General features: G+C 43.0%; 1 protein-coding gene across 14 annotated transcripts in view; it reads left to right on the forward strand.

Moving 5' to 3' along the window:
• Positions 1 to 20,361, forward strand: part of LOC121067368 (sodium/potassium/calcium exchanger 3-like) — a 278,371-nt gene that overhangs the window by 246,435 nt on the left and 11,575 nt on the right. For 11 of the 14 annotated variants that reach the window (XM_040551767.1, XM_040551768.1, XM_040551769.1 and 8 more), the window contains 5 exons: positions 4,926 to 5,118; positions 5,962 to 6,073; positions 8,243 to 8,315; positions 9,530 to 9,621; positions 12,612 to 13,742. In XM_040551767.1, coding sequence (XP_040407701.1) covers positions 4,926 to 5,118; positions 5,962 to 6,073; positions 8,243 to 8,315; positions 9,530 to 9,621; positions 12,612 to 13,742 — 1,601 coding nt within the window. Of the gene's footprint in view, positions 1 to 1,529; positions 1,603 to 4,925; positions 5,119 to 5,961; positions 6,074 to 8,242; positions 8,316 to 9,529; positions 9,622 to 12,611; positions 13,743 to 20,361 lie in introns of those variants that run through there. The other 3 variants (XM_040551770.1, XM_040551771.1, XM_040551781.1) reach the window with 2 other exon arrangements.

The following is a 20,361-nucleotide window of genomic DNA, read 5'->3' on the forward strand; positions in this document are numbered from 1 at the left end:
AGAGAGTTTCTGCGTGGCATGGCAGCCCAGGTCCGTGTAGGATGGGACTGTAAGCATTCCTTTGGGCAGCCGGGGGAGTAAATGTGCCATGGCTGGTGGTGTTCAGATGGTCTTGTAGGGTGCATTCATCCTCTCTCGAGGGCTCTAAATCTCTTGTGTGTCTGTTGCCTTTGTAAACAAGGTGAGGGGGAAAAAGCTTGCTGCCCTTCCTCTGTAGGGAAGTCTCTAAAACCCTAGTTTGTATGTACCATTTGGTGCCTGTTAAATGGTTCAGGGATATTTTGCTATCAGCTGCTGCAGCTTATTCTTTCCTGCTCTGTTGTTGTGACAGGAATGTGGGCAGAACCTTGTTCCTCACTTGTTTTGCAATGGACAGCCTTCATGCATAAGTCTTCTACGTTTTTTTCCACATCAGTTATTTAAGTAGTTTTCTTCTGTGTCTTGCACAGTGATTTGCTTCTGTTACCATGAAATGGTTGAGGTTGGAAGAGAGCTCTGTGTCTACCTGGCCCAACCCCAGGCCCAGCCAGGCCACCAAGCAGGGCACTCAGCACCACATCCAGGCGGCTCCTGAAGGTCTCCAGGGAGGAGACCCCACCACCTCTGGGTGGCCTGTGCCAGGGCTGTGGCACCTGCCCAGCACAGAAGTGCTCCTGGTGTTCGAGGGGCACCTCCTGCATTCCAGTTTGTGCCTGCTGCCTCTTGTGCTGTCTCCAGGCACCACTGAGAAGAGCCTGGCTCTGCACCTCCCTTCAGGTATTTATAAGGCACAGATGGGATCCCCCCGAGCCTGCTAAAAAGTCCCAACTCTCTCAGCCTTTCCCCATAGGTGTTTCAGTCCCTTAACTATCTTGGCAGTTCTGCATTGGATTCTCTAACGTTGACAGGTGTAGATAGTTACAGTCTGCAGGTAGGTAGGTATTCAGCAGCCTTCTCAGCAGCTTTGTCCTGTCCCTTCAGCAGGATGGAGAAGAATGTGACAGTCCAGTTTCTGAGGCACAGAGGTAATCTTCAGAGACTTTGTGCCCTCTCTCAGCTGATGTTTGAGATGACTGTATTGACTTGGCTGGTGAAACTAAGACCTGCTAGAGTGCAGGATTTACAGAAATGCAGACGCTTCTGCAGTAGGGAGTCATACTGAATTAAGTGTGGGTTGGGCCTTTGGTGGGACTGGAGCAAGGTTCACACTTATCCCTTTGCAGTTCTATGAAGGTTCACTTCATCTGCCTCACTCTTTGCCATTGTGACTGAGATGGAAACAAACAGGAGGAATATACCTTGCTGCTGAGTAACAGTGGGGTGAGAGAACAATGAATCTGGACGCAAAGTGGTGTTGTGCAAGGCTTGTTAAGTTGTATTGCTGCGTGTTCAAGTACAAGTCCTTATCTTCATTATAGCATCAAACCTGGTGTCTGACCCTGCCCTTCCTCCTGACTAGGCACAAACCCTTTCTTCCTGGCTAGCGAGTGCATCAGGGATGATGTGCTAAACCCAAGGCTGCTCTCTCATGTGGGCTGATACCCAGCTTTCTCCATAACAAGGGAGCAGATGTAGTCATCTAGGTCCTTCTCACGGCACCTCTCACACTCTTTAGAAGTGCAGGTAAATTCTTCAACTGTTCACTGGGGAGAGGGGGGGGAATCCTAGAGCAGTTTTCATGCAACACTGCGAACCTATGGAACAGCATTGGTCATCCTCGTAGGATGGGCACATTAGCTGGATGCACCTTGACTCCCAAAGAGAGAAATCTCTTCCCCAGGTCAGCATCTGTCAATGCAGACGCAGAAGGTACAGAGGGGTAGGGAGCAGATCATGTAATTGTCCCAGGTCCCACAAAAAATGGGAGAAATGTTGAAAGCTTAGATTTTATGAGGTCAGAGCAAGACACACAGATGGAGACCAAAAGAAAAATCTCACCTACGGCTGGAGTGAGGGGCTGGACAGGAGCACTTGTGTTGTAGTTATGTGATCAAGATGTGTTATAGCCCTGTGGGTATGAGGGAGAAGATCATTCTGATTACAGGCCTCAACCTCTTCTTTATCCTTTTTATTGTCTTTTACTGGGAGTTAGCCTTAAAAAAAAAAAAAATCACAAGCAACACTTCCCTCCCCCCAACCAAAAACAGCAATGAAAAAGAAAAACCGAGAGGAAAAAATTAATTGTTGCATAATATGCCGCTTATTTTGCTAGTGCAGAGGTTACAGCAACTTCTTCTGTTCGCTTAAATTAATCAGGTGATTATGAGGAATTTGTATGGTTCTTCTTTCCATGCTATATTGTTTCCAAAGAAGCAACACACAAATCCCAGTCCCAAATAATTTTACAAACTAAGTGATAACAAATTTCAGGAATTTCCATGTGTCAAGATTTAGCTGTGCAGTGCCTGGATTGATAATCAAAATACATTGAAAAATTAAAAAAAAAAAAAAAAAAAAAAGACTGTGGTGCTCAGTAGTGTTATTCTTCACTGTCTGGATAGGAAATATTTGTTTGAACACTGCTTGTTCCTAGTTCACCTTCCTGGAGATTGCACTAACATGCTAGTACTGATCTAGCTACGATACATCAGAGTCACATGAATTGGTTGTGTTTAAGAGCAGCAAAAAGTCTCGTCCTGATCAGATGCTTGTAATCTTTGGCTTATTTCTTGGGGGGAGGGAGCAGGTGCTGCTTTAGTGCTGCATGTGTATCTAGGTCAGTAAGGTATGGACTCGCGAGTTGCGTCCCTTCTTGGATGGGACCACATGGGATGGGTTGCGCATGTAAGTACGAGGGGTTTCCAAAGAACCTGGCAAGTCCTCATTCAAATTCATCTTCTGATTTATAACACTTGGAGTATGTTTGACAACAATTAGCCACCCATACAGCAGAGGAGTGCTGTGACCCAGGTATGTCTGCAAATTCTTACTAACTTCACATCATTTGTTGGTATCAAGCAGTGCCTGACCTTGTAGCTGATACAGTCATTAACCTTCTTCTGCATGTGGTGTAACTTTCTTTTGTAGGCGAAGTCATTTCCCTCAGCAATGTGTTTAGTGCCCACCTCTTGAGCAAGGAACAGAAACAAGTCGTATCTAGTTAAGCCTGCAGCCAGTGTCTGTAACTCATTTTGCTCTAGCTATCTCTGGTTGGTAACATAGCTCGATGTTACTGGCTCTGAAGGGGAGTGGAAAGTTTTTGTATAAAATTGCCTGGAGGAACAGCTCATGAAAACACTGTTGTGATTCGTGATTTGACTTTTGTGGAGATTCATATGCTACAATACTAGGTTTTGTTGGGACCGTGGTAGAAAAAGGGAACCTAGAATCTGTATTGCAGCAGATTCAGAGCCCTGTCATAACTTATGTAAATACTACTTCTCTTCTGCACACAGCATTTCTTGTGTATTCTGTGTCTCTGGAAGGCGTATTGTCAGCTTTTGACACTTGAGGATGTAAGGTATTACATGTATTATAGATGCCTTGCAAATCTAAAAGGTATCATTACATCATAAGCAAACAGAGAACGAGGACAGAAGGGAGAAGGCATGTAGGTGATCTGGTAGTGATAATTGATCCAGGTAATGAGAAATTTGAATAATAGTGACTGTTCTCATATAACCATGCAAGGAAAGAAAGATCAAGCACTTTTCCACCCCGTTTATTTTCCTTTCTAGCCCTGTCCAGAGACGCTGTAAGGTGCTGACCAAAGCTGGGGGGGAAACATTTGATTCATTGTTTTTGTTGTTGTTGTTGTTCTTGTTGTTTTTATTTCTTTATTATTCAGCGTTCCTGTGCTGAAGTCTCTACCTCACTTGCTCTGGCTACTGTATCTGGCATAATAAAGATGGTACATGCTGTCAGTGACACTTACTGCCTGTCTAAAAGGCAGTCCAGAATTGTTGCAAAGTAGTTTGCAGTGCTGAAATGCATCTGCATTGCCCTCTGCTGTTCAGGGCCTCTTCTGATGGCAGAAGGAAAAACAGAGCCTCTGCACCTGACATCTTACTGAGTCAGATTCTGAGCCGGGCTGGTCTTTGTCTGTGTGCTAATATCGGCATCAGGAGTGCTGTTACTGGAGTAACTGTTCTGTGGTGATTTTTAGCTCTGAAAGAATAGCAGGATATACTTTAGCTCAAAAATGAGGAATTTGAGCCAGTGACACACATACAATTGTACTGGGTGTTGTGCAGTGCATGAATGGTGAGGAAACTTTGCATAACAAAAACGGCTCCTGAAGTAGTGCGTTTCATTGGATTTTTAGTGCATTACAAGCATCTGCAGCCTTTATTGCTGAATTTAGCAGTAACTTTAACTGGCCTGACACTAGAGAGAAAAAAAAAAATGACCTTAGTTTGACACATTCACACTTAGCTTGGCTTTTGCCTTCATTGCTCACATAGCAGTCAATCCAGAGTCAAAGGAATTGGGAGTATAAATATACTCACTATTCCCTGCTTGTTTATTGTGAGAAGTGTAGTACTGAATTGTGAGGAAAAGTCCTTTACTTGGAAAAATGTAAATGCGCTGAGAATTTGGAGTACAGACTGAAAAAAATGTTCCGATTGTAGGTGATTTCTTAGTGAAGTTGTGCCTTAGGGAGGGTTATTTGTGCTGGAGAAGAGAGGGTTACTAGGGTTTTCAACACACGCACAAGAAATAAAATTAAATATATTTATCTGTTTGAAGGAATTACTGAACTGCAGTAAGCTAAGAGTTAAGTTCTAAGGCTTATCTTGAAATTAACTGTTAAATCGAGGGAAAGTGAAGGAGAGAAATCACACAGATAACAGAACTTTTGTATACTAATTATATGAATTCTTAATAGAATACCCACCGAGGGTGCCAGCAGTACCATTAGTCTTGTGATAACTGTGTTTGCTGAACTGAGCAACTATTTATAGGTGACTAACTTATCTAACTTCACTGTTTTGTATTCATCATAGTCTAGTAAAGGACATGGATAATGTCTCTCCAGAGAAAAAGGTTGTAAAAGGCTGCCCCCGTGACTCTGGATATGACAGCCTATCCAACAAGCTAAGCATATTGGACAAACTCCTTCATACTCATCCCGTGTGGCTGCAGCTTGGTCTGAATGATGCTGAAGCCGTGGAAATTCTGCGTGCCCAGCCTGCTGGGGTAAGAAGTTAATTTCAGCTTATTGATGCAACTGTTTGTCATAAAATAAAATTAACACACACAGGCACATAAATACATTCCATTAAAACAAAACAAACAAAACCCGGTGAAACCAACACCTACAAAACTATTTCAACGTGTGCTTTGGATAGTCCAAGTGAGAGCTTCCTGAGTGTTTGGCAGCTGGACAAGCTGGAGTTTGACCCTTTATCTGGGCTGATATGTCTGGGGACTAGTTTGGGGTCTTCTGCAGCTGAGAACTAGACTGCTACAATTAGAGCACCAGAGCTGGACCTTGCTACGCAGGATTGTAACAGATGCATTTTTCCATGTGGAGACAGCAGTACTAAATGGGAAATACATCAGTATTTTGTGGTACCTGCGCTGAAGTTTCTGTAATGGGGAAACAAGCCCTCTCTGCTCAGCTAAGGCTGGTGGACTCTCTCTGCACCCTGCCGCTGCCTCCATCCTCATGTAGAAGGATTGCACAAATGCACTTGTTCAACACAGGAGTACTCCACCATCAGTCTCCCCAGGACTTTGTAGCTTGACTCAAAACTGGGATTTGCTTTGTGTTTAAACTAGAGAGCTTACAGAAGGACATAATGGACCTGGTGTCATGTCTGTGTTACTAAAGGATGAAACATTTTTCTAAATGTTCTACTACTGTATTACACCAAGCTGTTGGATGTGATAGAGGAATGATTGAATGAAATTCTGAGATGTTGTATAGGGGATCAGAGATCCTGAGGTTGTTATGGTTCCTTTTGTCTATATTATCTATCTCTTTTAAGGCATATGTGGTAAAATTAAAACCACATCTCTTTCCCTTCTCTACAACAGATATTTCTGGTTCGGAAATCTGCAAGACTACAGAAGAAGGTCATATCTCTGCGTCTGCCCAGAGACTGTGGGTCCTGCCTAAAAGAATTTGCTATAAAAGAAAGCACATACAGTAAGTTTTAAGTTTTAGAACTTTCAGTGATTTGTCACCCTGCATAAGCCAATAGCAGTCTGCAGTGGTGAAACCTACAGCAGAAGATATCCAGTCACAAAAATTGCGTCTCAGACTGCCTGCCATGCCATCTGCTGAGGTCAAGAAGGATTGCATGGGCAACTCTGCAAGTGGGTCAGGCATACCCAGGGGAAGGGAAGATATTCTGAAGTCTGTGTTGGACCTGGTTAGAATATTTCTCTCCTATGCCTTGCTTATTCAGGGATTAGTTGGTAATTGTCTAGTTATCAACTTGTGTAGAAACACAGGCTGTAATCCTGTCTGCTATCAATGAATTGTCCTCACATTTCTTCATTGTACTGAGGTGACTGTTCTTATATCTATAAATTTTTCTGTCTATAATTTTTGTTCTTTTTTAAAATGCACTGAATAGGTGAATTTTAACTCTTTGCTAGAACTGCTTGTGATGTGAGATCAATAATGACTTGATGTTTATTCACGGTTTTCTAATAGAAATGTTAGAATTCAGTCAGTTTCAAAACAATACTGCACTCATCTCTTTTGAGAGAGGATGTGAAAAAAATGTTGTAGATGCAGGAATGAAAAAGGAAGCTGCAAGTGGTGAGTGTAGTGGTGCAGAAACTGCAAGTGGAGCAAAGGGGTTTATTTTAACAAGACAGTGAAAACTGCAGACAATCACTGACAATTTCAATTAAACTGCCCTGAGTCAAAGGGTCTGTAATTGACTTCTATTAGTGACGTAAGTTAATTTCATTTGAGTTTTTCCTTTCTTCCTATCCCTTCTTTCTCCAGCAACAAAAAATTAATTGTGTGCCTGGTTTTGGTTCCAGTTACAAACAAGGAATGACAAAGAGAAGAGAAAGCTGTCAGTGATAGGGTTGTCCTTTTTGTTTTTGTTTTGTTTGTTTTTATCCAGATACAAAGTAGGCTTTCTCACATAAGTGAATTATTATTTGTGGAAAGCTGCTTGACTGGCAGTAGTACAGATGTATTTAATCTGTGAGATCTATGGTTGTGTCCTTAGGCATGTGTTATACTAGTGAATTCTTTCATGAGTAACATTTTACCACAAGGGGGAAGTATCTTCTGATACTTTTTACTCACCATTCCTATTTGAGGTTTTCACTGTAGTCTGAGATCTGAACGTACATCTCCTCTTAACAACCTTCCCAACTGCCAAGGTCACCTGCGTGTTGACTATCTGAGCTGTTAGTACATCTCTTAAAGAAATACCTTTTTCTAGGCACATGAATGGCCAACTTGACCTGTCTTTCAGTGTAAGGTTTAGGTAAAAAGTGTACCTGACTTAAGTTTTGCTCTGGTTCGTGTGCAGACTTTATAGTCAGTAGCACTGGGACCTTGCTTTAGGAGCTGACTTTGCAACATGGAGTACTGACAAAATTACATTGCTGCTACTCACCAAGAGGTATTGCTGATGTAACTGAAGCTCTTGCATGGCTTTTGGCTTTCCCCAACAAGCCATCTAGACTGAAATGAGGGGATCTGCCTCATCCCCCCCCCGCCAGTGACTTGGCTTTTCTGACATAAAGATGGGCTGGAGCAGTCAGACTCTACATTCACCCCTTTGTAGACGTCATCTGAGGCTACACGAGACCAGCATTTGTGTACTTAAGGAACCTGTCTTATGCTGCCATTGTATTTCATAAATGACCTTCTGTTGTCCTGGTCTCTGTCATGTGCTGAGGTAAAAGATCTAGATTGTGTCACGGCAGGAGCTTCTTCTGCTTGATATCTTGTAGTCCTTGGGCGAGGTTTGTCAGTGTAATCAACGAGACTTAAAATTAGGCATATTAGTACACAGGGTAAAACAAAGCCTCAGTTGTTGATTTGTTGTCTGTTGGCAAAAACTTGTGCAATTCTAATAGCATTTGATCTGTTTCCCAAAAATCAGACCATATGTTTTGAATGCAAAAACAAACCCACCAGCAAGACTGTATTTTTGAAGAGGGCTTTAGCAGAGACATGTACTCCTCCAAACAGTTGTTCTATGTTAACCATACAGTGGCTAGTTTGATGGTGCAAGCTTACTAATTTTATGCAAAAATCAGAGATGAATTTAATTAAGCTTTTTCTAAGAAAGAGTGGGTAGATGTGTGACTCAGTACCTTTTTGTAACTTTCTTTGCAGCATTTTCCTTGGAGGGCTCTGGAATAAGTTTTGCTGATTTATTCAGGCTCATTGCTTTCTACTGTATTAGCAGGTAAGATGGTGTTATGTTTTGTGGGAATTTCTTGCAGTAGGTACACAATGTAGGTACAAGGAGTCAAGGATTATCTGTCTGCATATTTTGTCTATGATGATGTTCTAGACTGAATTGTCTGTAGTATGATGTGGGCAGTGTCTCTTCAAATACTTTTTAGCTTGCCAATCAGTCTTCTTCATGTGCTTGATTTGAATTTGCTTGAAGCTCCAAGAACCTGGTATTGTTTGCTGTTGTTTTTTCAACAATTAAACATATAACGAAAAGAATATTTGTGATAAAAATGATGTGTCTTTCCTACAACAGATGGTTGACTTGTTTGCAGCCTTAAAAATAGTAATAAAAATTATTCCAGCATCAGCGGTGTGTAGGATTCCTGTGCTCTGTTTGCTGTCATTTACTCTTAATTATATAGGTACTTATACCTACAGATTTTGCAGTTCAGCAGGTACTATTGCTTGATAATGTAATGGTACCAGTGGGGTGGACAAGAGGTATGCTGTTGGTTGATGGTAGTACTTACACAACGTACATATGGTTAAGTAGCTTTGTCCCTTAAAAACTGTCTGAAAAACTTTTTACACTAGATTTGGCTTATGTTGTTGATCACCATTCATGCATCTCCCTTTAAACATCCATTGACCTTCTTGTATGCAGTGAAAAACTGCATGTGAGAATGAGTTAAGACTTGTTCAAATGAGGTGTGTTTTCAGTCTGGGACAGAATAGGATCAATACATCCTAGCTGAGAACTGTTTAGGGTAGCTGCCAAAGTATTCATTTATTTTTTTATTCTGAGAAAATGGAATTCAATGTTGAGAACAATTAACGGTGTATTCAGAAGATAAGAAGCTTAGTTGAAGAATTAAAGGCAGATGACAATTTTCATCTCACTGGTGTGCTTGTAAAAAAAAAAAAAAAAAACGTGTAAAAAAATATGCTGTAATGGGGGAAAATATAGGGTGGGGCAGTGGAAACGAGCCCCACAAGAGTCCTGGGGAGTTGAAACTCATTTGTGTTTCACACTGCTTTCCAATGTAAAGGAACCCTGGGGCTGGTAATGTTTTTGTTGTGTGTTTAAGGCTCTTACTACCAGCCATAGCTCAAGAAGAAAGCAGGAATCAGAGCTTAGCCATAGCATGTGTTGAAAACAAAGGCTTTTAAAACTTTGGATATTGTTTTGAAAATTATTGTTATTTTTCTCTTCCACAACAGGGATGTCCTTCCGTTCACCCTGAAGTTGCCTCATGCTATTGCTGCAGCAAAGACAGAAGTTGAACTTGAAGAGATTGCTCAGCTTGGACTGAGTAAGTAGTTATCTACACAGATGTCATTCCCTGCAGCATTGCTGTAAGCTTGAAAAAATAGGCTATATCAGTAAATAGCTCGTATTGGTCATCGATGATCCAAATTTCATTTGGAAAAGCAAGCTTCTTTTACTGGGAAGGCCAAACTGTGTACTTGCCAAACAGTTACCTTGGTGGTTTTCCTTCCTTCTGTGTCTTCGGTGATATTCTTTTCCGTGTTAGTACTGTTTCCTTCCTTCCTTCTCTGTGCAGCCCTCAGACTGATGTAAAGCAAGCCTCACATCCCCAGGCAAAGTTTCGATGCAGCTTGTCCTTGGAGGGTAAAAGTTGGCTGCAGGCTCACAGAGCAGGCACTAGCTTGATAATTGGCTGTAGCTGCCAGGAGAGTATAGGAACTGAGATTCACTATTAATAAAACTCTATTCAGATTAACATGTGATTGTTTATCTTACAGTGATGATTTTGACATCTGTGGCTTAAAGCAGTAGCATGTTAATAAAAGGAGGGGGTGTATACATAGCATCTGCAGAATGCATCCATGCACATTGGTTTGGTGGAAAATACTGTGACTGCTTCAACCAAATACAGGCTCAGTGTAAAATACACCCTGAGCTTGCTGCAGATATAAAGCCTGGCAAGATTTGAAACATAGGCTCAACCCAGATGAATCATTGAGCAACTCCTGCAAAGTGCTGAATGGCTTCATTTCCTTTTGCAGGAAGGGAGGGTTAGCTGAGGGCAGTCTTTTGTCCCAGTAGATTTTTGAGTCATCTTTAATTTAAAAATGGATCCTCAGTAACTCAGGGTTAACACAAGACTCTCTAGGACTGTTTGGTGGGACTTGGCAGCTAAGCTATACACTGGGGAAGTGTTGCATTGCTTTGCATTTAGTTTTGCTGGAGTAGCTCTGACAGGGATTGGTTTTAGAGAGTAGACTAAAGTCTCCCACACTGCTCATCTGCAAGGTTAGATATTTAAATGGAAGTGTGAATTTTCATGGGAATACAGAGTAATGTTTAACTGTTTATTAGATAAATGTTTAGGGAAAAAGGTCTGATTGGGATGCAAGGTGATGAAGATGGTCTCCATGTGACACCTGGAGGCCTTGAAGGACCATTTAGGCAAGTCTTTTCCATAGAAGATTATCTCCATAGGACATCATAATGGTTGTCCGGATGAACCACACTCTTTGTCCTTGGTACTTGAAAGCACCATGCTTTGCTTGCTCTTGAACCATCTCTGTGTGTCTTGTGTGTTGTTTCTTTAAGATAATGCCTTTGAAAGCTGAGGAGGAGAGACTGATGGATCAGCTTCCAACTTTGTGGTGGTTGCATTTGGGATAAGTTATATACTATCTACCAGATTAAGCTCACAGCTTCTGTAAGCAAAAGCTAGGCAGCAAAGTTGGGATTTTGATGGAGTTCTGAATGTCCACATGCAAAGGAGCACACCAGGAAGTCAGTCTTGCAATGCTGTGGACCCAAGAGATGCCTAAGAACTTCAAGGGGCCCTTCCTGTTAAGCGTGAGCTTTCCTTAAGCAACGAGAAGGCACAAAACATCCTGCTCTGAACACCAAGAGCCTTAGCTCCTGTCAGCGTTCTTTCATGCTCTAGGCTCAGAAGGAGAACTGCACAAGGCAGGTCAACAGCACAGAGCCCAGCAAAGCACAGGAGGAAGAACTGGTGGTAAAAGACTTGAGACTGTTGTTAACCTGTCGGATTTCACGTGCTAAGCATAAGGTTCCCTCTTTCTGCCTCTATTCTTATTTGGCCTGCAGTGGTGCTTACCTCGCACGTGTTTGTAACAGCCCACGTGCTAGGCATGCTGCAAGCAGGATGTGGAGTCATGGAGCAGGAAAAAACAGGGGCATTGCATGACTCCATAGAGAAATATGTCTGTCCTTACATATGTTCTCTGGCAGCAGCCTATCACCAAGGGCTGTTCCCTGTCTTCTGCCCTGTAGGCAAGGCCCCACTTGTCAGGCATGGATCCTGCCAAGGAGCATTTGGCGTTCATGCAGTTGGGCCTACTTTTGCTCAACAGTCAACATAAGGTATCTTGGCACTAGAGGAAAAGAGGCTGTGTCAAGACTGGCAAACTTGAGCAAAGTCTGCCTTTGGTATTCTTCACTTGTTCCAGTGTGGTCGTTGTCCTCAAGGGCTTGTCTGGTTTCAGTCTTTTTAGTTTCATGAACTGATGGGCTTTACTGTTGACTCAGTTTCACAAACATGCTGATGCTTTGCTGGGACAAGAGGCAGCAGCTGAAACTTGCTGGTTTAGCACAGGTTTTCCACCCTGTGCTGTTCTGGGATGGCACATTCGGTCTATTTCTGTGCTGCTGAGTATCTAAAACCTCAGACAAACTGTGTCACCATTGCAAACACAGGGCTGCAGGCCAGCACTCCTAAGGAGACACCAGCATTTGTTCTGCATAGCTAAAGACTACATTGCACCCAATGCAGCAAAAAGCGAGCTGTCTTTTCATTTGCAGTTTTGTTTGCTCACTTTAAGAGGAAACAAAATGGAAAATTTCTGTTGTTGTAAGTGGCTGTCAGCTGGTGTAGATCAGCCCAATTCTGTTCTGTTTAATGGAGTGAATTAATACCAGCTGAGAACCTAGGCTTATTCCTCCTGATTGAGATGCTAGTAATTGGTTTATACTCCATTTTAGCCTCAAATTGGTAAGGATTGCTGTGTTAGTCTGTTCCTTTCTGTGATGCTCAGCTTATTTTAAGCCTAATTCTCTGGTCTGATTTGAAGCTATGCATTGGTCATGAAATATATAAATGAGTAAGAGCAGCACCAGGAGTATAGCATACAGTTATGTCTGGTAGTGCTTCTAGAGGCTCACTGGGATATTTTTTTCTTGACTTAATAAAAGCTTGTCTGAATTTCTTATTACTTGAAGCTGTTTGTGTTGAGCTGAATGTTTTGAAAGCCATCTGCGTGCTTTTTTGCATTCTTACATTAACACAATGATGATTTTTAGACTTCTGGAGCTCTCCGGCTAACAGCAACCCCCTGGATCCTTCACTTCCCCGTAGGCCTGTGCCTTTAGACAGTGCTTGTAAAGGCTCACGTCAGCTCTGCCTTATAAATGGAGTGCATTCTATACGAACCAGAACGCCTTCAGAGCTGGAGTGCAGCCAGACCAACGGAGCGCTGTGTTTCATTAATCCACTCTTCTTAAAAGTGCACAGCCAGGATGTCAGTGGAAGCCTGAAAAGGCAGAGCCTGAGATCTCAGAACTTGAATGGCACTGAGAGGCCTCGCTCCCCGCCACCCCGGCCACCACCTCCTTCTATTAATAGTATCCTCACGAGTCCACAGCTTTCCAGGACTATAAAGCAGGCGAGCATGCCAGAAACAGTCAACCATAAGAAAGAGAGAGACTTGGATTTGCTGCAGAATAAACCAGCCCCTATTCCGCCTCCCCGGCTAAAGAAGCAGGCTGTTTGTGTGGAGGTGGAAGGTAGCCCAAAGACCGCAGCGGTAATTCGACCTGCCTGCAGCTCTATGCCTGTCCCGGAAGCTGCTGGCATTCTGGGTGAAACCCTGCCTGAGCCGGCTCTAGCAGCCTCCAAGAAGAGTGTAGCTACCAGCTCTGAGTCACATGTACCCCGGAATGGAGGCAGACAGAGGCTGAGCGACATGAGCATTTCCACCTCCTCGTCAGACTCGCTGGACTTCGATCGGAGCATGCCGTTGTTTGGCTATGAGGGTGACACTAACAGCAGCCTGGAGGATTTTGAGGGGGAAAGCGACCAAGAGAGTATGGCACCTCCGTTGAAGCCCAAGAAGAAAAGAAACAGTTCGTTTGTTCTCCCCAAGATTGTGAAATCTCAGCTACGGAAAGTTAGTGGAGTTTTCAGTTCCTTCATGACTCCCGAAAAGAGGATGATTAAGAAGATTGCAGAGATGTCCCAAGATAAACGCACCTATTTTGGGTGCCTAGTGCAGGACTATATCAGCTTTCTCCAGGAAAACAAGGAGTGCCACGTTTCGAGCACCGATATGCTGCAAACAATTCGGCAGTTCATGACCCAAGTCAAGAATTATTTGTCCCAAAGCTCCGAACTTGATCCCCCAATCGAATCACTGATTCCAGAGGACCAAATAGGTAAGGAACATTGTGCTGTATTTTGGGGGAAGGTAAAAATGTATAATCTATGTTTATAGTGATGGGTTTTGTGCTGGTCTGGGAAGGTGAGGTTGACTTTGCTAGCAGAATTCAAGCTGGTGAGTATCTGAATTGTCTTTTTTTGAGGGGGGGGCAGGTGGAACAAAACCCCAAAGCATAGCAACTCAGAGCTATGCTACAAAGTTATTTATAAAAAATAAAAAAAATCTGTAAAATAACAACAGTGGTTGTTGAACTTTTTACCCATGATTTTTTTTAATCTGCAGTACTGTTAATGATACAAAATCCCTTATTTGTTGGTGCATGTATTTTTTTTTTTTCCCTCAATTGGGCTCATACATTTCTAGATGCCTTGGACCAAAACTGTGGCAATTTTAACTATATGTTAAGTATGCATTGTAGCCATACAAGAATTTATTAGAAACTGGTGATGGTTAAGAGCAGAGAGGCATTGTATAGCAATTTACTTTGAAAATAAATTTAATTCATCCCAACAGTCTCATTCACCCCTAGCAAAGATGCACTGTCCTCACAGTTGAAGCCAACTAAAAAGTTAGTTTAAAAAACAAACAAACAACAAAAAAAAAAACCACGAGCAACAGAGAAGGGGATGCTAATCTCGGGATTTCTATACCTCTCTGTTGCATGTATGTGTTTATAAATGGTTGCAGATGAGCTATAGGCTTGAATACATGTTTTATCAACAGGGAGAGACTTTGTATATCCACCAAAGTGAAATCATTGTTGCTGCATAAAATCTCACTGTCCCTCTCTCTGTCTTGTTGAGGTTAAGCAGTATTTGTAAAAGAGCCTATAAGCCACTTTAAGGAGGTAAACATCCCTCAAGGCAAAATACTTTCCTTGTGAGCTCACTTAGTCCAAATTTGCTTGTTTTTCTGCTATAACCCAGTGTCTCAACAGTTCGCCCAGTGCGAAATTGGCAGGATAGTTCTTTCTCTGGGAGTAGAGGGTGATTTTGTTGACATTTCTGTCTGTCCTTGACTGAGAGGAAGTATTCTCATGTAACCTCAACTTCATTTATGCAAAGTCAAGGAAAAGTAATAAGCATGGCTAAAGCAAATATACACAGAGCATCCTCCAGACTGAGACTCTTTTGAAGAAGTGTAATGTTCTTGCTAGATTATTAAAGAATATTAAGTGTATGTTACATAGAAGAAAAAGGCAAATGGAACAATGATGGGGGGAGGCCTCTTCCCCTGGATTTCTGCAGAATACTGACTATTTGTCATAGGAATACAGAACTGTATTTACTAGTGGTTTGGTCAAAGCTTGATTTGACTTGTACTTTTTGTTGTAAGGGTGTGGTTAAATCAGACTGTGGGTCTCTGAAGATTGGCAAAATGATATCTGCTTTTAAATGTTTCAGTAGTTTGGAGTAGCTGAAGTTATGAAACGTAATTACGTTGGTTTTCTTCAACGACAGAAAGTCTGGCTCTGGTCATGTGATTAAGTGCAATTAATGTATAAAGCAGGGTAGTTTAAACATGAACTTACTTTTGAATTGTCTGCTGCCTATTGCTTGAGCCTGGAAACAGCCACAGTGATCAGGAGCATCAGATGTTGCTGATCTCAGCAGATAACTATGTGACAGCAAGATTTAGTCATCCCTAACAGAGATCCCTAACAGAGAACTCTTAAAATGTAGCCCTGCCTTTTATCCGGGTATTTTCTTGACTATTTCAGTACAGAATTGCAGCCAAGATTTTAACTTTGTAAGTAGTCAATTATCCTTTCTTGTCAGCCTATGCTTTTGTGCTGCAGGTGTTGCCTCAATGCGTTGGCCTTTGGCTGGATTTGCAGTGCTGGGAAAATGCTGCTTTTTCTACGTACTATCCCATGGCGGTAGTGAGTAGATGTCAGAGCTTGGAGGCTCTGGTCAGGCCTGGTGACTGCCAGTCCTTGCCTCCCTTTCCAGCCTGCAGGACTGCTCCTGCCAGTCGCCTGCTCTGGGGCACCTGGACTTCACTGTATCCCCCTGTCTCCTGAATTTCAGTACGTGCTGGAGCAGCAGACCCTCAGGCCTAGTGAAGCCCCTGGTGTCTTGGATTTCGATGTCTGTTTAATGGTCTTTCTGATGGCATAGCTTTTCCTGTAGAGCTGCTTCTTCACTGAGTTCCAGACTCTTGCAGACAAGAGATGCTGTAGGGAGATCTTCTTCTAAGTTTCACAGTCGGGGAGCTTATCTAACTATTTAATTTCTGCCAAGTCATCAGGAGAATGTGTATCAGCCTCTCTAATGGTTTCTGACAGGTGCCCCTTAATCTTAGCACTGAAGGCTGGTAACCCTTCCTGGAACAGTAGGATTCCTAGCGCTAGGACTGAATTAAGACTGTTGGCTTTTTATTGTTCGAGACTGAGTGCAAAACAACTTACTTATTTTAAGTTGTGAATATCTGAATATGTGTCCCCAGCATAAAGACCTGGGCTGGTCAGAGGAGATCCTGTCAGGCCACAGCTGCTTAAGTAGCAGATGTTTGGGAGCTGGTGTCGGTGTCCTCCTTTCCTGGCCGTGAGCAGAAGGGCATCACGTGGGCTCTCACCATCATCAGGTGTCACAAACAGTGCCTGACACCTGAGCAGCTTGAGTCTCAATGCCTGAATCTGGGCCTAGTCCAGGAAATGTCAGGTTTAAATGGTTTGGCAAAAAAGTGTCAACTGGGAAAAGAATGCTGCCTGTTGCTTCTTTTGATATTTCTAACACATAATTTTCTGACACTGCATGTTGCAGCAGGCTGGGGAGGGCTCTGACAGACAGGAGGAGCTGGCAGGCGCTCAGGAGCATGGGCCCACTGCTCTGGTGGTGGCAGCTCTGAGCAGCATTCGAAAGCCTCTGCACGCAGACCAGGAGTCCTGAGGCTCCTAGGAAAGCATGTTCGCTGTTCCTAAGCCTAGAAGGGTTTCACTTCTGCTGTGAAAAGTCAGTGGGTTACTTGGCCAGTTTACCCCCCGCCCCGTACCACCTCCTCCCCTGTTGCTGGGCAGGCAAGCAATCAGCAGTCCCCACTGCAGCAGCTTTTTATGTCTAGGATGTGGTCATATGGCACCTCAGTATTCACATTTTTGGAGTGAAAAGCTCGCTTTGTTCGTCCTGCCTCCCAGGTCTGGTTTCTAGCCCTATGTGGGTCTGCCTGACCTCTGCAGCTCCAGCTGGCTGGCCTCTGCAGAGTCAGGCCATGCCCATTCTGAGCATGGCAGCAGGACTGCTTCCTGGCATTCAAGCATGACCCTGCTGCTAGCAAATCTTACTGGAGGATGTATTTTCTTAAGAGCCTGCTGTCAAAATGCTTGCTTCAGGAAAAGGACTCTGACATCCAGTTTGTCTTTGGTGACACTGCATCCTGCTTGATCATGTTTCATTTTGTGCTTTTGCCTTTGCATTCTTCTTGCTAAGAACCATAGTTCATACTAATTTTTTTTTTGTGTGTGTGTTTGACAGTCAGCTGTTGGTAATTGGGCTCCCAGCAAGTGCGGTATTTTTTGCACCCATTCATGTACCCACCTTATAATTACAGTTACACCATATTTGATATAGACCTTCTTTGCTTGTAGGAAAGTTGCATGGAATAGGGTTGAGGGTCTTAAAAAGGTCAAGATACAGCTCACCAACTGCTCCCTTCTTCTTTGAGCTAATTATCCTAAAGGAATTAGAATGGTATGCCATTATTTCTTCTTGAAAATCCTCATGTTAGCTGGTTTTTAGCGCTGGGTTACTTTCTAGGTGCTTAAGCATTTGTTTTGTTTTGCACTCCCGCCCCCCCCCCCCCCTCCCAGTTGTTCATCTTTGTACCTTTTGGTGTTGAGCTGGGGCCGACCACTGTTCCCCTGTGCTTCTCCTATCATTAGTGGAGCAGGGGGGTCAGGAAAGCAGGAAGCAGTGGTAAAAGCACTGGGCAGAAACAGTGGGTTCAGTTCTTTCCTGACCATCCATTTGATTTGCTTTGTGTCTTATTCCCCTGCTCCTTTATTACTACTTTTTGAAGAGAACACACACTTACCACACAGCCATGGGATGAGTTTTAAATAACCCATGGCTTGTCTGATTGAAGCAAAACGAACCTAAAACCAATGTCTGTGACTCACTGCTGTGCTTTATGTAAGCAAAATGAGGGGAGGTTTATCTTGGAGACCTTTCTTCCCTGGTCGCTTGTCGGCATCCACCAGGAACAAGACACCTGGCCATCCTGACATAAACTGTAGGTTGGTATTAGTGTCAGCCTACAAACACACAAGGTACTAGTGAAAATCTAAAACAAAGCAAATGCAGTATAGTCAAATGTCCTGCATTTGCATGCCTGTGGTGTAACAAAGCAATCTTTTGCTTTCAGACTCCCAAGCGATGTTGCTTGTGCAGAATGGTGCCTTTTTGTGATGGATCCCAGGCTCCTTCCGTCTCTCCACTGAGTCCTATTACCAAAGAATGGTTTGGCCATTATCGGTGATAAACAGGGCTTGTTTGTAAATCTGGGGACTGGAAACTGACAGGTAATCTCAGTGGAGCAATGCTAGCTGTTAACAGGGAACAGAGAAGACTTTAAATTCACGGTTTAGAGAAGGTTTTAAGGCGACATCCTGGAAGAGGTGAGCAAGTACAATTCCAGGCAGTGAGGGTTGTAAAGAGGGTGCATAAGGACATTTACTATGACTAATATGTTGTTCTCCCTAGATTCAGATTTGTGTGGTTTGCAGTGAAAAAAAATAATAGCATGTCAGCATAGGATACAGATGTGTTTCCACAAGTCACAACGAAACTAGCTGGCCGGCTTTGCAATTCATTTATCAAAGCATTTCCAGTTCCCATTTTGAGGTTAGAGGCTAATTATAAATGGTATTTACCATTTCAGGATCGCTAAATGGAGCCTAACTCAAATTATATTTTTGTTTTTTTTTTCTTTTGTCTGCTTAGTTTTTTGAAATATTGAGCACCCTGGGATTATTTGATATTTAAAAACAATTTGCTTTTGCTGTAGTAAGGAGCAGGTTCTGTTGTTGGTTTGGGTCTGAGAAATGTGCAGAGCTATTAACTGAAAGGATCAGTCCTTGATCCTCAACCTGTAGACGTTAATTTGTCTGGGAGACCTCCTATACTTTTTATGGCCATTAGAAATAAAACAGTGAAAGCTGCTGCTGGCAGGGAATCATTTTGTGGGATCACATCCAGGAGCCGCTTTCTTTGAAAGGGCCTGTAACAGCAGTTCAGATGAAAGGGTAAATAGTTGGATGGTCTGATCCCAAACATGGTTTTAGGTGTCCAGTGATGGTGAATATTGGTCTAAGACCCAGATCACAAGGAATGCTGTCCTTCTGGTCTTTAATAATAGTACAGATTATTATTTGAATGTTGTTATTAATGAATTACTACCTGACGTACTGTGTCTAGTTGTGCACCACCAAGGTCAATAGAGACACACACATGACCTGGAAAGAGCCCAGCGCAGGGCCACCGAGGTGAGTGAGGGCTGGGAGCACCTCTCCTGCCAGAGAGGCTGGGGGCTGCACAGCCTGGAGAAGAGGTCAGGGTATCATCCCATCCATGCCTTATAAATACCTGAAGGGAGGTGCAGAGCCAGGCTCTTCTCAGTGGTGCCTGGAGACAGCACAAGAGGCAGCAGGCACAAACTGGAATGCAGGAGGTGCCCCTCGAACACCAGGAGCACTTCTGTGCTGGGCAGGTGCAGCAGCCCTGGCACAGGCCGCCCAGAGGCGGTGGGGTCTCCTCCCTGGAGACCTTCAGGAGCTGCCTGGACGTGGTGCTGGGCACCCTGCTGGGGCTGGGGTTGGGCTATTAATAAAACTATTAATAGTTTTAATATTAATTAGGATAAATATGGATATTATTGACCATGGGGGGGAAAAACCAAAGCACTCCAATCTTTATGAATCTTGCTATGCTTTTGGCCTCGTCAGCTTGCTAGAGTTTGCCACTTTTTAACTTGAGGGCAGAACTCTGTGGTTCTTACACTTGTGGCAGAAATGCATAAGGGAGAAGAAAAGGGATTTTTTGTTTGTTTTGCCTTGAATATATATGTAAAAAAAAACTACTAGAAATACCAACAACAAAGAAAAAAAACATGGATACATTGTCATGTCTTACTTCCTTATTTACTGGCTACTTATATGCAAACCTGCTACATTAAATCCCAGTCTTTCCTCTATCCTTACCAAGCCGAGACAGTGTTAGTGTCTCTTTGGAATCTCAGCTTTGTCATTTCATTTATCTCCTATTAGCTGTAATACAGATGCTGAACAGTACTGAAAGACGCTTTACTAGATAGCCAATCCTGTTTTTATCTATTCAGTTTGGTAACAGCACAGATACCCTCAAAAAGAGCCTTGAGCAATGATCCCTTAGCAAGTACTGGGATGCTTTTCCATCTTTTATTTACCAAGGAAGGGAGCTGCTGCACACTGCCTTGTGCAGAGCTTTGAGCACAGCTGCGTGAACTATCTGCTCTCTTCCTCTGGGTTGCTGCAAATCAATTTGAGTTCCCTGAGGAACTGTGGAATGTAGACTGGGTAAATTTGAAGTGGTTTCTAGACGCTGTTTTTGTAGCCTGTGATGAACTGCAGATAATAAAGA

This window comes from Cygnus olor, chromosome 3 (assembly GCF_009769625.2).
Source record: "Cygnus olor isolate bCygOlo1 chromosome 3, bCygOlo1.pri.v2, whole genome shotgun sequence".
Classification (NCBI taxonomy): domain Eukaryota; kingdom Metazoa; phylum Chordata; class Aves; order Anseriformes; family Anatidae; genus Cygnus; species Cygnus olor.